Consider the following 15,404-nt stretch of genomic DNA (forward strand, 5'->3'; position numbering starts at 1 on the left):
TGTATGAGACGCAGGTAGAAATGATGGCCTGCCCATTCTGCGTATTTGTTAGCAGTATAGAATGCTTGTACAATGGCGCAATGCACTGTTATCACTTTCTGGCTGAGGGAAATGTTCATGTTCACATTACCTCACACTTCTTGGTTGTACATTTTACAGGAACAGAAAAGGGACCTGCTTGAGCCAGGAACATCACTTCCCCTTCAAGATCTTCATTAATCTGATTAATAAATGATCAATAGACACATTAAGTAACACAGCACTGGTAGAGAAATGATTCTATTCAGCCTGAAGCTGAGGCTATTAGTAATGTATTGCTTTGTATTTCCTATTTTCTTGACTGTAGTGTCTCTGTCAGACATAATGTCTATCAAGGTTCACAAACCTGCTGAAAAAATATTATTTAAGCTCTGGTAATACATAAAATAGAATATTTATAAAAGGCTGAGCATTACTGTAAGAGCATCTAGATTGTAAGCATTCACTAGCAGGGCCTTCTTCCCTCATGAGCTTTTCCTTCCCTGACTTATACAGTCATCTCCTCCCCAGTGCCATCAACAGCACCAAACTTTGTGGCTCAGCCACCACTTATTTTGTGGGTATTATTATTATCTTTTATTTATATGACACCACAAGGGGCCCACAATGCCTTACAAAAGCAAATAGTGACTAGCAATACATACCATTGCAGGACATGGATATGGTTTATAAACATCGCTGCATCGGTAGTCAATATGGTCAAACATGCATCAGGGCGGCAGAACCCAAGGATTTTTTGCCAATGTAGGTAGTGGGGAGGTGATAATGGTATAAGTGAGGAAAGGACAGCATTGACGGGGAAGGGCCCTGCTCATGAGAGCTTACAGTCTAAAGGGGAGGGGCAGAGACAGGGGTGGCACAGAGGGGTATTATCATTGTATATGCAGCAGTGGTTTCATAGCTTGTAACCTATGTTCTGCACTGCATGTTTCTACTGTTAGTCTTTTGCACTTTTTTCTTGTTTTTCTTGTTTTAGTATGCACTGCTTCTGTTTCCTATATTAGGAGCTATGGACCCCTTGTGGTGCTATGTAAATAAAGGACAGTAATAATAAAATGATTGAATTCTAATGGACATAATAATACTTTGTTAGATATGTCCATTGTTCTAGAATTTGCTCCTAAAATGACTGAATTCTAATGGACATAATAATACTTCGTTAGATATGTCCATTGTTTTAGAATTTGCTCGTCTGTAGCAGGTGCCATGTTAGGAGAAGCTTTGCTAACTAAAGCAGCAGAGAATTAGTGACAAATTGACAGACTTGCTGTGCTGAAATGTATTACGTGGATTAGGCAGGGGTAGTGATGTCACAGAAGCTCAGATAGCTGCATTCTTAGATATTTTACCTACTACATATCATGCTTTTTTAACAGTAGTGCAATTAAATTTCATGTTGACACAGAATAATGTGTATTTATTTGGCTGAAAATGTAGCACTGATATTTATCAGTATATGTTATATGATGGTTCATAAATCATCATATAACATACTGCATACTGTTCTCTATGAACTTACCATTGGTTTAAATGTAACCATCATTTCACATGACATTCCAGCAGACATTTGTCCAGGTGGGTCAAATCTATAAGAAATAAATATTAAGATTACAGGGAATGATGTTAACGTGCGTTTGGCTAGTGGCATAGTATCTACAGTGTACTATATTTTATTTTTCAAAACTGGGTACACAATGTTGTGCATACAAAGTGGGCTGGATTCATCTCAAGCCATTCATCCTCTTGTTCATGTGTAGGCAATTTACTCTCTCTCCATATAACTTATTCAATACAGACCTCTCCTTCAGTTTCTTAGATATTATTAAACCAGTATTCGAAGTGGGTGAAGAACAAAGTAAGCACTTTTCTGGGTATTAGCAGGCCTTCCTTGATACAAGGGCCACCCTCTGTGGCCGCTATATAGATGCAGAAAACAAAAAACTGTCCTACTGCATACTCATATGAAGCTGATGTTATATAGTATTTGTGCCATTCATATGAACTGAACTAGACTTTGTGTGGTTGGCTGTATATAGTACACCATTATTATCAGTGCTTAAAGTGGTCGAAGAGAGATGGTGGAACTCAACCCCCCCGGCGCCCATGCAATAAAGGTATTGCGCCCCCCCCCCCCCCCCCCAAAAAAAAAGGGTGCGTGGTCTAAAAAGGAAGGGGCATGGTCACACAATAGTAATAATGCCCACAGTAGTAGCACCCCCAATACACATAATGCCGACAGTGGTAGCATCCCGTAATACACAATGCCCACAGCAGTAGCGCCCCTTTTTACAATACCCACAGTAGTAGTGCTCCTTATGCAATGTCCACTGTACTGGTAGTGCCCACAGTGGTAGTGCCCCTTATATAGAGCCCATAGTACTGGTGCTCCTTATGCAATGCCCCCCAGTAGTAGTGCCCGTTATGCAATGCCCCCCAGTAGTAGTGCTCGTTATGTCCCCAGGAGTGATGCCCCTTATGAAGTGGCCCCTTTACAATGCCCTCAGTAGTGCCCACATTAGTAATGCCCTTAATGGCAATGCCCCTGTGTAGTATTGCCCCCAGTAGTAATGTCGCCTGTAGTAATGCCCCCAGTCGTTTAGCCCATGTAGTTTAGACCCATGTAGTTTGCCCCGAGTAGTAATGCCCCCAGGAGTAATGCGCCCCAGTAGTAATGTGGCCCTGTAGTTTAGCCCCATGTAGTTTGCCCCCAGTAGTTTGCCCCTAGTAATGCCCCTGTAGTTATGCCCACACTAGTAATGCGCCCCTGTAGTTTAGCCCCATGTAGTTTGCGCCAAGTAGTAATGTCCCCAGTAGTTTAGCCCCTGTAGTTATGCCCCCAGTAGTAATGCCCCTGTAGTTATTCCCCCAGTAGTAATGCGCCCCAGTAGTTATGCCCCCAGTAGTAATGTGCCCTCAGTAGTAATGCACCCCTGTAGGTTTGCCCCATGTAGTTTGCCCCCAGTAGCTTGCCCCAAGTATTAATGCCCCCAGTAGTTTAGCCCCTGTAGTTATGCCCCCAGTAGTAATGCCCCTGTAGTTATACCCCCAGTAGTAAAGCGCCCCTGTAGTTATGCCCCCACTAGTAATGTGTCCCTGTAGTTATGCCCTCAGTAGAAATGCGCCCCTGTAGGGTTGCCCCATGTAGTAATGACTCCAGTAGTTATGCCCCCAGTAGTAATGTGCCCTCAGTAGTAATGCACCCCTGTAGGTTTGCCCCATGTAGTTTGCCCCCAGTAGCTTGCCCCAAGTATTAATGCCCCCAGTAGTTTAGCCCCTGTAGTTATGCCCCCAGTAGTAATGCCCCTGTAGTTATACCCCCAGTAGTAAAGCGCCCCTGTAGTTATGCCCCCACTAGTAATGTGTCCCTGTAGTTATGCCCTCAGTAGAAATGCGCCCCTGTAGGGTTGCCCCATGTAGTTTGCCCCAGTAGTAATGACTCCAGTAGCTTGCCCCAAGTAGTAATGCCCCCAGTAGTTTAGCCCCTGTAGTTATGCAACCCCTTTAGTAATGCCCCTGTAGTTATACCCCAGTAGTAATGCCCCTGTAGTTATGCCCCCAGTAGTAATGTGCCCCTGTAGTTATGCCCTCAGTAGTAATGCGCCCTTGTAGGTTTGCCCCATGTAGTTTGCCCCCAGTAGCTTGTCCCAAGTAGTAATGCCCCCAGTAGTTTAGCCCCTGTAGTTATGCCCTAAGTAGTAATGCCCCTGTAGTTATGCCCCCACTAGTAATGTGCCCCTGTAGTTATGCCCTCAGTAGTAATGACCCCAGTAGCTTGCCCCAAGTAGTAATGTCCCCAGTAGTTTAGCCCCTGTAGTTATGCAACCCCTGTAGTAATGCCCCTGTAGTTATACCCCCAGTAGTAATGCGCCCCTGTAGTTATGCACCCACTAGTAATGTGCCCCTGTAGTTATGCCCTCAGTAGTAATGCGCCCCTGTAGGTTTGCCCCATGTAGTTTGCCCCCAGTAGTAATGTCCCCAGTAGCTTGCCCCCTTGTAGTTAGCCACTGTAGTTTAGCCCCCCTGTAGTGATGCCCCCAGTTGTAGTCACACGTTTAAAAAAACAAAAAAAAAAAACAACCCACCATACTTACCAATCCCCGCTCCCGCTGTGATCCTCCTGGCGTCTGCTTCACTCCGCTCCCCAGCACTATGAGAGAGACGCCATGACGTCTCTCTTCATAGCGCGCCGGGAGCCGGAAGCAGGAGCTCAGTAGTGAACTCCTGCCGCCGGCTGTGCAGGGAGAGAGGGGCGCCGCTGATAACACAATCTCAGCGGGCGCCCGGCATCTCCCTGCGGCGCCGGCACACATCGGTTAGGTGAGCCGGAGGAGGCGGAACTGCGTTCCGTCTCCAAGTGGAACTGATGGAACGCAGTTCCGCCCCGTTCCAGCTTACTTTAACCCCTGATTATTATGCACAATCAGCCTTTTTACTATTATTTTCTTGCGTGCATTTTTAGAATAAATCACAAAGCCAGCATTGCACCTCTGATCAGTTTGTGTAATCTTGGTTTGGGGCTTACCCAACCACAGTCTTTGACGGTTACAGTCGGAATTGCCCTTAAGTCGGAAAGACGGCACTTTCCGACTTTTTTAGGTCAAATCTGTTTTCGACCTATTCAAATAAGTTGCAGTTTTTCCGACTTGTCGGAAAACACGTGGATCAGCGGATTAGCTACGGATACACGTGTTTTGTTGAATTTGCAGGCATTTTTGACAGGTTTCTGGCCCTTTTTCTACAATGCCGATTCGACTTTAAAAAAAGTCAGATCAGCATTGTCAAAAACGGGCTAAACCTGTAGGTAATGCCGGGAAATTGAATAGTGCAGTGTCGAATCCTCTTCGTCGGAGAGGATTAGACACCGATTGAATACACCCCATAGTGGTATTTATTAACATTTACTACTGCCTTTCAAAGTAGTTTGTAATTAGTGCTCATATTGTGGGACCAAGTCCTTTACCGTTATTCTTAAGACATGTTTTGGGTTTATCCACACTCATGGAGGTCCCCATTATTCCCACCTGGTTTCCAATTTATTTATTACATGGTTCTCATTGGACAGCGCCATTCTTACACAATCCCAAGATTCCTATATTATCCAATTGCTAGACTAAAGCAAGTGGAAATGGTAAACCCAGAATACAGGGTATGAAGTCAGTATAACAAGAATAACAATGTCAACATTATGTAGACTGTTAAGATGTTGACATGGTTACATTTTGACATCATAAATAGCGACACATGTGAAATGTCTACATGAAGAGAATAAGGTTAGGGTTACCGCTAGCACAATATCACCACGCGCACATTTCATAAGCATCAACATGCTGATTGTCAAGATGGTGAATGTCGACATAAGGACAATTTCGACAATATGAATGATGATCTAATATACTGAGCCTAAACAGAGATTAGTACATTTTTCCTGAGCCAACGACAGTACGACATTAGCCAAGCACCAAGACAATATGGATACACCACTAACATTTATACTGTCCTTCCCTCTTGTAAATTGCATGATTATAGTAAGTAGGGATCAGTTTTGATCAGTCATGAATGGAAAATTAAAATAATGTAATTTGGAGGTAGGAAGACTGAAGTATGGTGCTTCTGTACAGGGGCGTAGCCACAACTTGAAGGGCCCCTGTCCCAATGTTTCTAGAGAGACACCACTGTGCAGCAGTTGTTCATTTTATGTCCAATAATAGTGCCCTAGTTCATTTTATGAGCCATAGTGGTGCCTTAGATAATGCTATACCCCATATTAGTGTCCTAGTTTATTTTATGTACTATAGTAGTGTCTTCATTAATGTTATAACCCATAGTAGTGACCTAGTTTATTTTATGTACCATAGTAGTGCCTCAGTTCATATTATGCCACATTACATTGCCTCCATTTCATACTGTGCCACATTACAGTGCCCCAGTTTATATTATGTAAGATTATAATACCCTCCAGTTCATATTTACCACATTGCAATGAGAAGGTCCAGGGGCATACCAATATATACTGCAGACCCAAGACAAAAGTTTGTAAGGGCCCCTATGTGCCACCCAATAGTGAAAAATGTACATAACACATGTAACTGTGACAGGGAAGGTGGCCCCTCTCATCTCTGGGTCCCTTAGCAGCTGCAATCCCTGCACCCATTGTAGCTACACCCTAGGGAATACACCAACAACTAAAGTTGTGTGAAATCCACCCAAACTGTTTCAGTGGAAAATTATTATTTATTATTATTATTGACAGTTTCTTATATAGCACAGCATATTCCGTTGCACTTTACAATTAGAACCGTAATAGAACAAAACTGGGTAAAAACAGACAGACATAGCGGTAGGAAGGCCCTGCTCGCAAGCTTACAATCTATAGAGTCAACTGACAACGGATGATACGGTTTGCTATGATTGTGTGATTTTTGGAGCTGTGTGACATACCAGGCAGCTGTCTATTCCTGTCCTTGGGCCAACCAGTTCCTGAAGTCGGCAAGTATGGACTAGGCTGTATGCTGTGTCTTTCTTCATTTCCTGTCAGGCCTGGTAAACAGATTTTCCATATCTGTACTATCTGTATATCTGTCATGTAACTTTAAAAGAATACTTTGACTACAGGCTTACTGCAATCACGGGGGACAAACAAGATCTGACCTTTCGGTAATCAGATCAAATATTTAGCTCTTACCATATGTAGATCAAGGCTGCCTAGACATGCTGCTACAGGATTAAAATGTTAGTACCTGAAGGAATTCAACAGCTGGAGACAGCAGTCCTTGGCTAGCACCTAGGCTGGTAGGAGGTGGAGTCTCACGGTAAATTTATTAAAGGTGTTTCTGAGTTTTTGGTTGTTTTGGAAACCGATCATTTATTATTTAAGACTGATAAAAACAACCAAAAACCCACCTTTAGAATACTTTAGAACAATGGACCAACAATTGATTTTTTTTTTTTTAAACATAGACTAGATTAGGATCTACAGATTTACTAATAAGTCAGTTTTAAAACCAACCAAAACCCAAAGGCATAACACCTGCAAACCGGCCTAAACAGTAGACCTGTCTGTGGCAAGAATATTTGGGGGAAGCACTGCGCAGACTAGTATGATCTGAGAAGGATTTATTAGGGTAAAATGTAATGAAAGAGTTGTAAAAAAATTAAAAATGGCCTGGGGTTCCTACACTTATTTTCCAATAACCAACATCGGGATGAACCAGATGGGGGGCAGATTCTATAAGCAGGGGCACATACAGCGTGGTGTCCCCCCGCTATAATAGCAACCAGCCCCAAACTGGTCACTCTATGCCTGGAATGCCTCAGGAAGTCGGGACAAACACAAAAAAGGAAACTAGAGTCAATGCATAGGGGGGTATTTAGTGCTGTTTTTTAGCCATTTTCGCTATTTTTTAGGGTGAAGGGAGATTTGCCCTATGCAATAGCAGAGCCGTTTTTTCACCTACTTGAAACATTTGGCAGGAGCAAAAACATGTGGCTCGACCAATCCACATGTTTTTGCACCGGCGAAAAACACGGGCCATTTTTTCCAATTTTTAGGCATTTTTCACCAATGACTTTTTATTTAAAAAAGAAAGAAGTGAAAAGGCATTGGTGAAAATGTCTTAAAAACAGCAAAAAACGGCCCACAATTGAATACGTAGCGGGGTAAATTCAATAGCTACGAAATTGCCGGAGCTAATTAAATATCCTTACAGCATCTGTACAACAGGGGTATATTGTGATTGATACTTAAATGTTCCTGATGAAACGGGGTTCATTGGAATTGGCAGAACTATTCTGCCTGCACATATTTGGATTTTCAGTCAAACTAAGTATAAAATAGCCTAATCACAGTGCTCTTGGGTCTTACAACTCTGAGTTATCTTTTTTTTTTTATGTGAAAGGATTTTCAATGTTATCCTTATATTTTTATATTATTCTTTTTTTTCTGATGCTCAAGTGGTTCTGACTGTCATTATAGAATCATTACTATAAACAACAGATATTTCCAATGACATTACTAAAGTAACCTGAGGTATAACTACGGATTCTGGGCCCCTTTCATAGAATATGCATACAATACCATAAGGCAAATTACAGCAAAACAATTTCTATAATGTCATTTTGTTTAAGACAGAATACCGTTGTCTAATGGTCACTGGGCAGCAGAGTTACCACATAGAGTTATTCTGGAGACAGAAAAGATCTGAAATGAGTCTGAGTAATACAGGACGTACTGTATATAGAGGAAGTCCTTCAGGTGATCACTTACTCCCACCAGCTTGCAAAAATTAATCGTGTATGATGCATTTGTCAAAGTGATCTTTTTCTTATATGTCTTACCCACGTCAAGGTCCTGAAATATTAAGCAGCATAAAAAGAAAGACATATTAGTTACTGTGATATTCCCTAATAGTATAATTCCTCAGTTATGTAATGACACTGGTGAACGTGAGCACTACTGCTTCTGTGTACAATCATTTCAGCTGGATATAGAATACAATGCATTAGGTGTGTGTACAAAAAGGAACTTTCACTATGGTGTCATTTTGTCAGCTAGTAGCCAGGTAAAATCATGGCTGTGTCTGTATCTTCTGTTGTGGTAATGCTGGCATGGCACAGAGTGACAATTCTGTTTAGTGCACAAAGTGTAACGATGAAAGATGGCCATCTCCAAGTGCCAGCCTTCATCTGTCAGCCAAAAGTAGCCCAGAGGGCAGCTGTCTCCTCTGTCAGCACTCCCCTAATGTACCGAGAACACAGACTGCCATTTCTATGCACAGATAAGATTATAATGGCAGAAAATGACCTTTGGATTTATGCATTTTTCCATTTTTAGCTTATTTTTTATTTCATTACTATATAACAACATGCTCCCGCATTATAAACACCCCCCGCCTGAAAGCAGTTCCTAAGCCTGTATATTCTGCCTAAACTGGTGTCCAGTTATTTAAAAGGAACGGACATTTCTGGTTCACTCATTCTGCCGGTGGTCACATTGACTTTTAATTGGTTATTAATCAGAGTTATTAATACATTTTTGAATCTGTTTTCATTCAATCCATCTCATTTTTTAATTTTTAGTATTAATTGAATTCCGCGCTGCTATTATTGGTTTTCTTTTTGTGTATACAGGTTGAGTATCCCTTATCCAAAATGCTTGGGACCGGAAGAATTTTGGATATCGGATTTTTCCGTATTTTGGAATAATTGCATACCATAATGAGTTATCATGGAGATGGGACCCAAGTCTAAGCACAGAATGCATTTATGTTTCATATACACCTTATACACACAGCCTGAAGGTCATTTTAGCCAATATTTTTAATAACTTTGTGCATTAAACAAACTGTGTGTACATTCACAATTCATTTTATGTTTCATATACACCTTGTACACACAGCCTGAAGGTCATTTAATACAATATTTTTAATAACTTTGTGTATTAAACAAAGTTTGTGGACACAGCCATCAGAAAACAAAGGTTTCACTATCTCTAAAAAATTCCGTAATTCGGAATATTCCGTATTTCGGAATATTTGGATATGGGATACTCAACCTGTATTTGGGACTGGGGAGGGAGTGGGAGGAGGCCATCAATGCAATTTTGTTGCATAGGGCTTCCATTAACTTAATAGCGCCATGGGTGCGGTGCTATTAAGGTAATGGAAGTCCTGGACAAGGGTGACAGGGAGAGGGTGACGCCAGGTAGAGGTTGACCGCAGTGGGTGATGCCAGGGAAAGTGTAACAGCAGTAGCAGTTGGTGAGAGTGTGACAGATAGACGGAAAGGGTGATGGGGACAGGCAGTGAGTGACCATTATATTGCTATTTACTTACCTGGTCCAGGGCCTAGAACTGCAGCGTGGCTCCTCCTTTGATGTTGACTCCGGGGATCGCCGATGGAAATTGCAGCCAGGAATCCAGGGTCGGAGGTACAGTGAGAGAAGAGGGGAGGAGCGGGGATCGTGGCCTCTCCCCCTCTGGCAGGACTGCACTAGGTGACAACTGCAGCTCATGATTTTAGTTACTGGCCGCAGAGTCTGGCAGAGTAGGCCAGAGACGGGCAGTGAAAGTGAGGTGGAGGTGGGCGCAAGGTACAGGACTGGGCAGAGCTGGCCCGACTATTTTTATATTCTGGCTGGTGCCTCCCCCCGGAGATAGTGGGTGACTGGGACAGGGTGACAGGGCGATAGTGGGTGACTGGGGACACATGGGTGACAGAGAGATAGTGGATGACATGGTCAGGGTGACATGAAGACATTGCGTGACAGAGAGATAGTGGGTGACATGGTCAGGGTGACATGAAGACATTGCGTGACAGAGAGACAGTGGGTGACATGGTCAGGGTGACATGAAGACATTGCGTGACAGAGAGATAGTGGGTGACATGGTCAGGGTGACATGAAGACATTGCGTGACAGAGAGATAGTGGGTGACATGGTCAGGGTGACATGAAGACATTGGGTGACAGAGAGATAGTGGGTGACACTAAGACATTGGGTTACAGGGAGATAGTGGATAACAGGAAGACATTGGGTGACAGAGAGATAGTGGGTGACATGGCGAGGGTGACAGGAAGACATTGGGTGACAGAGAGATAGTGGGTGACATGGTCAAGGTGACAGGAAGCCATTGGGTAACAGAGAGATAGTGGGTGACACAGTGAGGGTGATAGGAAGATATTGGGTGACAGGGAGATAGTGGGTGACATGGTTAGGGTGAAAGAGAGATAGAGGGTGACAGGGAGATAGTAGGAGAGATGTTGAGGGTGACAGGGAGATAGTGGGTGACATGGTCAGGGTGACAGGGAGATAGTGGGTGACATGGTTAAGGTGACAGGGAGATAGTGGGTGACACGGTGAGGGTGACAGGAAGACATTGGGTATCAGGGAGATAGTGGGTGACACTAAGACATTGGGGTACAGGGAGATAGTGGGTGACAGGAAGACACTGGGTGACAGAGAGATAGTGAATGAGATGGTGAGGGTGACAGGAAGACATTGGGTGACAGGGAGATAGTGGGTGACATGGTGAGGGTGACAGGAAGATATTGGGTGACAGGGTGATAGTGGGTGACATGGTAAGATTGACAGGGAGATAGTGGGTGATGGAGGTAGAGGGTGACAGGATACAGCCAAGCTCATCAAACAACCTCCCCCCCATCCCCCTTCCCGTCACAAGGGGCGTCCCAGCAGCACAGACAGCCTCCCACCCCCACAAGTCATAGGGGATGCTTCAAAGTAAACTACACAGGCAGCCCCCCCCCCCCTCTCCCCCCTCTGCCTCAGCGGTATAGGCAGCCTCCTCTCCTACTCCCTCGCTCCCATCACAGGGGATGCCTCCCAGAGTCACAGGTACAGCCAGCCTCCTCCCCCTCCCATTCCCCGCTCACCTGTCCGGGCTCAGCAGGTCCGCATCCCATCCATCCGCATGTCATGCGCAGAGAGAGCCTGCCACCAGTTGATAGCCGGGAAGCTCGCACCTCCGAGCAAAGAAGAGCTCAAGGAGGTGGAGCTACTCAGCCACTGTGCATGCTGCTGCTGCTGTGTAACTGGCAGTGCAGCAGCAGCAATAATAATACAAAGTACATTTGAAAAAGTCTGACGGGGGGAGGGGGAAGCGGGTTGGGGCGCATAGGCAATTGTCTAACCTGCCTAGTGGCTGGTGCCGGCTCTGAGATTGGGGGCTCCCTGGCTGCGTCGCACACAGGGAAATTTCCCTGCAACAGTGCAACCTTTTCCCTGGCCGGCGGCGCCCCCCTCTGCCACGGTGCAAAGGACGGGCTGTGGAATACACTGGAGTGCGGGCAGGCGGGGACAGCCACATATAATGTAAATATGGAGAGAAAAAAATCCAAGATGACAGGGTGGACACCTGCCTTGGTGCCCCAAAGCTGCCACTGCCCAATCATATCTTCCTCAGGGACAGGGGCATGCTTTCATATGGGCCTGTCAAAGAGGCACTTATACTAGTGCCACTTTCAGTGATTTTTGGCATGTGCTTTTACTGCCCGATGTTTGGCCCCGTCCCCGCTTCCGCACCTTTACCATTAACAGCAGGAGGCACCACTCTCTGTGCCTCCGAAACACTACTAAAATGTTTTTTACTACGGTAAAAATTATTAGAATAATATAAAGGCTAAAGCAGATATTTATGGCACAGAATATGTGTCATAAGTATCTTCTTTGTATTATTTTAATCATTAATGACAGGGGAGGCACAGCCTCCCCTGACTGCACATCCTAGATAGATAGATAGATAGATAGATAGATAGATAGATAGATAGATAGATAGATAGATAGATAGATAGATAGATAGATAGAGAAAAATAATAATAATAATAATATATATATATATATATATATATATATATATATATATATATATAGGTATGGTATGTTTTACCCACAAAGGACAAAGGGGGTATTACCTACCTAGCCGGTATGGTGCCCTCGTCGGGATCCCGGCGTCTGTATTGTGACCACTGGGATCCCGACGATCGGTATATATATATATATATATATATATATATACCAATGTGTCTGTACACACATACAGAGCCTAGGGAGACATGAGAGGGACAGAGAGAAAGAGAGAGAGAGAGAGAGAGAGAGAGAGAGAGAGAGAGAGAGGAATAGAGAGAGAGGGGGGGGCTTGGGGAGGGAGAGAAGTGGGGGAGCATGGGGAGAGAGTGGCATGGACATAAAGGGGGCCATGGGGAGAGGGGGATATGGGGAGAGAGGGGACATGGGAAGAGAGAGGAAGGGGCATGGAGAGAGAGAGGTGGGAGAGAAAGAGGCACGGGGCAGGGGGCATGGGGAGAGAGAGAGGCATGGAGAAAGAGGGGCATGGGGAGAGAAAGAGGCATGGGAGAGGGAGGGGCATGGGGGAAGAGAGATTTCAGCAGCCAGCAGCACAATAAGAAGAGGTGCCCGTGGAGTAGTTACATTACCTGTAGGTCGGGAGGAAGCCCTGTGGTCCCACAAGCTGGTTCCCAGGGATGTGCAGTGCTCTGGAGGGCTCCCAGTCCCAGCAGCCCGGCAAGATTTAGGCGGCTGTGGGAAGATTTCAGGTACGCGGGAGGAAGAGGGAGAGGTAGAGACGTGGGACAGGCAGAGGCACGGGAGAAGAGGAGGAAACGCGGGAGGAGGAGGGGTATAGGCAGAGACGCTGCGGCCGATGCATGTGTGAGCTAGGAGAGGAGCACACTTGCGTTTGTACTGCTGAGTGCCCTAACCCATTTATTATGAGGCTGCTGCATTACAGGCACAGCCTGCCTGAGATCCAATGTCTAAATAAATGATCAGTCAGCTGTGCCGATTTATCGGCTTGAAATGGGGGTTTCCAGATACTCGGAAAGCCCCCCTACGTGTGCGTATGCTCTTTACTGTATTGGTTTGAAATGTATAAACTCCATTGCAACATCACAGGGCCTTTGCTTTAGGTCAGGCATTCCCAGCCTCAGTCCTCAATGCACACTAACAGTGCAGGTTTTAGTGATATCCATGCTTCAGCACAGATGGTTAAATCAAAATAACTGAGGTACGAATTAAGCCACCAGTGCCCAAGCACGGATATCACTAAAACCTGGACTGCTGATTACCACATATCTTAATAATAGATCCTCTAGATTCTACAGATTTGGGACCTGTGGTACAGTTTCCAAAATCCCTCACATAGCTGCCACTCATTTTGCGGACTTTCAGCCCTTCTGTTTGGACCGCCTCTGTATGCACTCTCTTAAACTTATAATAGTACCGTATGTAATATTTTCTTTTTCTTTTACAAATTGCCCCTCCTGCTATGTTTACTGTCATTGTAGCAGATAGACTATATATCAGAGGTCTCTGTAAAGCCCCATCCTTTCTAGAGAGCTATACCAGCGCCCCGCCCCCGCTCTCTTCATTTCTTCTCTTACTTTCTCTTCCTCTACTTTCTTTTCATATTTTTAGCTAATTATTTGTACTGTGTTATTATACTGCATACGATGACCTTCCATTGTTAACGATATTGTTTTTGGCACTACTGCTAATATATACTACAGATGTACATCTGACTCTATAATGTTTTCTCATTCTCATCTGGATGTTTCTGGCATTGTCTTTGTACTTTAAATCATAAATAAACCATTTCTAAAAAAAAACAACAAAAAAACTCTGGACTGTTAGTGTGCCTGAGAACAGAGGTTGGGAATGCCTGATTTAGGTGGTCACTAAAAACAAGGAGCCCTGTACCATAATGCAGATGGACCTGCCTTTATTTTCTCACCTGCCTTGGATAAAAAAAAATGGCAGCTATAAAGAAGGAAAAATATTGAAACCAATAAATAATTAATTTGAAAAGTACAAATAGCTATCAGAACATTTGCATAATTTATTACATAACATGATAATGGAATATGTTTATACGTAGTGAAAGAATATTATTTGAACATTGATGCTGAGCCAAGAGTCACAATGCTGTCCTCAGAGTGCGTCATTCATCATTACAGTGCACTTACCTTGAAATGAATAAACTTTGGTTTACTATAAAATGGACAACCCTTAAATTCATGTCCTGAAACCACTTGCTTTCCAACTATTCCACTACGAAGTTTCCTCAATGTCTCAGTCATAATCTGCATCTCCATTTTACTGCCCCCTAGTGGCTTTGGCTCTATGTCTTCTTTTGACACCTAAAGGGCAAAAAACCCAATGTCATTATAAATGCATGATCTATTTCAAAATGATAACCAACAAATAACATAGGAGATAATTCAGGGATGCGCATTCTAAGTCAGATGCAAGTGGAGATGCAGATTTAAGCATATAGTAATACAGGGGTCTGCACACAGACTGAGTTCACTAGTGTGTGTACGGATTTATCTGTCGACGGACCACACTTTGCATGAAATGGGAACTTCAGGGTAGTACCGGGACAAGGACCATGTGATTGCACAGTACTCTTCCATCTTGTGAGAGTGTCGTGAGCAGGTAAGCCGGATTCCGCGGTTGATAGTACGTGCAGTTATTGGATGCCTGTCATGTATGGGGTAGGGGTAGGGATAGGGCAAATCTAAACTCAAATAATAATGATGATTATGGGAGTAAAAAAAACTGTGGGACGGATAGGCTTCCACATGCAGATGTGCGGATCTATGCCAGACATGGGCAGATTCTTGCATTAGAATAAGGAAGTAAGTAGCATGCCCGTGGCCAGTACAGAAAATCGGGCATGGATGCAGCAGACACAGCATCAGGCCCATTAGTAATAATTTCTCCCTGAGGAACTTTTCTACACATACATCAGTATCATATTTTCTATTTTTATTTTTCTATGCATTTTTTTGTCTAATGTTTGTTACACTTACTGTATATGTGAAAAAAGGAGAGT

At 44.0% G+C, this 15,404-nt stretch overlaps 1 protein-coding gene across 1 annotated transcript in view; it reads right to left on the reverse strand.

Annotated features, from left to right (window-relative positions):
- CFAP74 (cilia and flagella associated protein 74) overlaps positions 1-15,404 on the reverse strand; it is a 741,155-nt gene that overhangs the window by 404,607 nt on the left and 321,144 nt on the right. The window contains exons 13-16 of the mRNA XM_063943052.1: positions 14,533-14,706; positions 8,268-8,386; positions 1,559-1,625; positions 131-220 (exon numbers count right to left, since the gene is read on the reverse strand). Of these exons, the coding sequence (XP_063799122.1) occupies positions 131-220; positions 1,559-1,625; positions 8,268-8,386; positions 14,533-14,706 (450 nt within the window). The remainder of the gene's footprint in view (positions 1-130; positions 221-1,558; positions 1,626-8,267; positions 8,387-14,532; positions 14,707-15,404) is intronic.

The sequence above is a fragment of the Pseudophryne corroboree genome, chromosome 10 (genome assembly GCF_028390025.1).
Source record: "Pseudophryne corroboree isolate aPseCor3 chromosome 10, aPseCor3.hap2, whole genome shotgun sequence".
Taxonomy (NCBI): Eukaryota; Metazoa; Chordata; class Amphibia; order Anura; family Myobatrachidae; genus Pseudophryne; species Pseudophryne corroboree.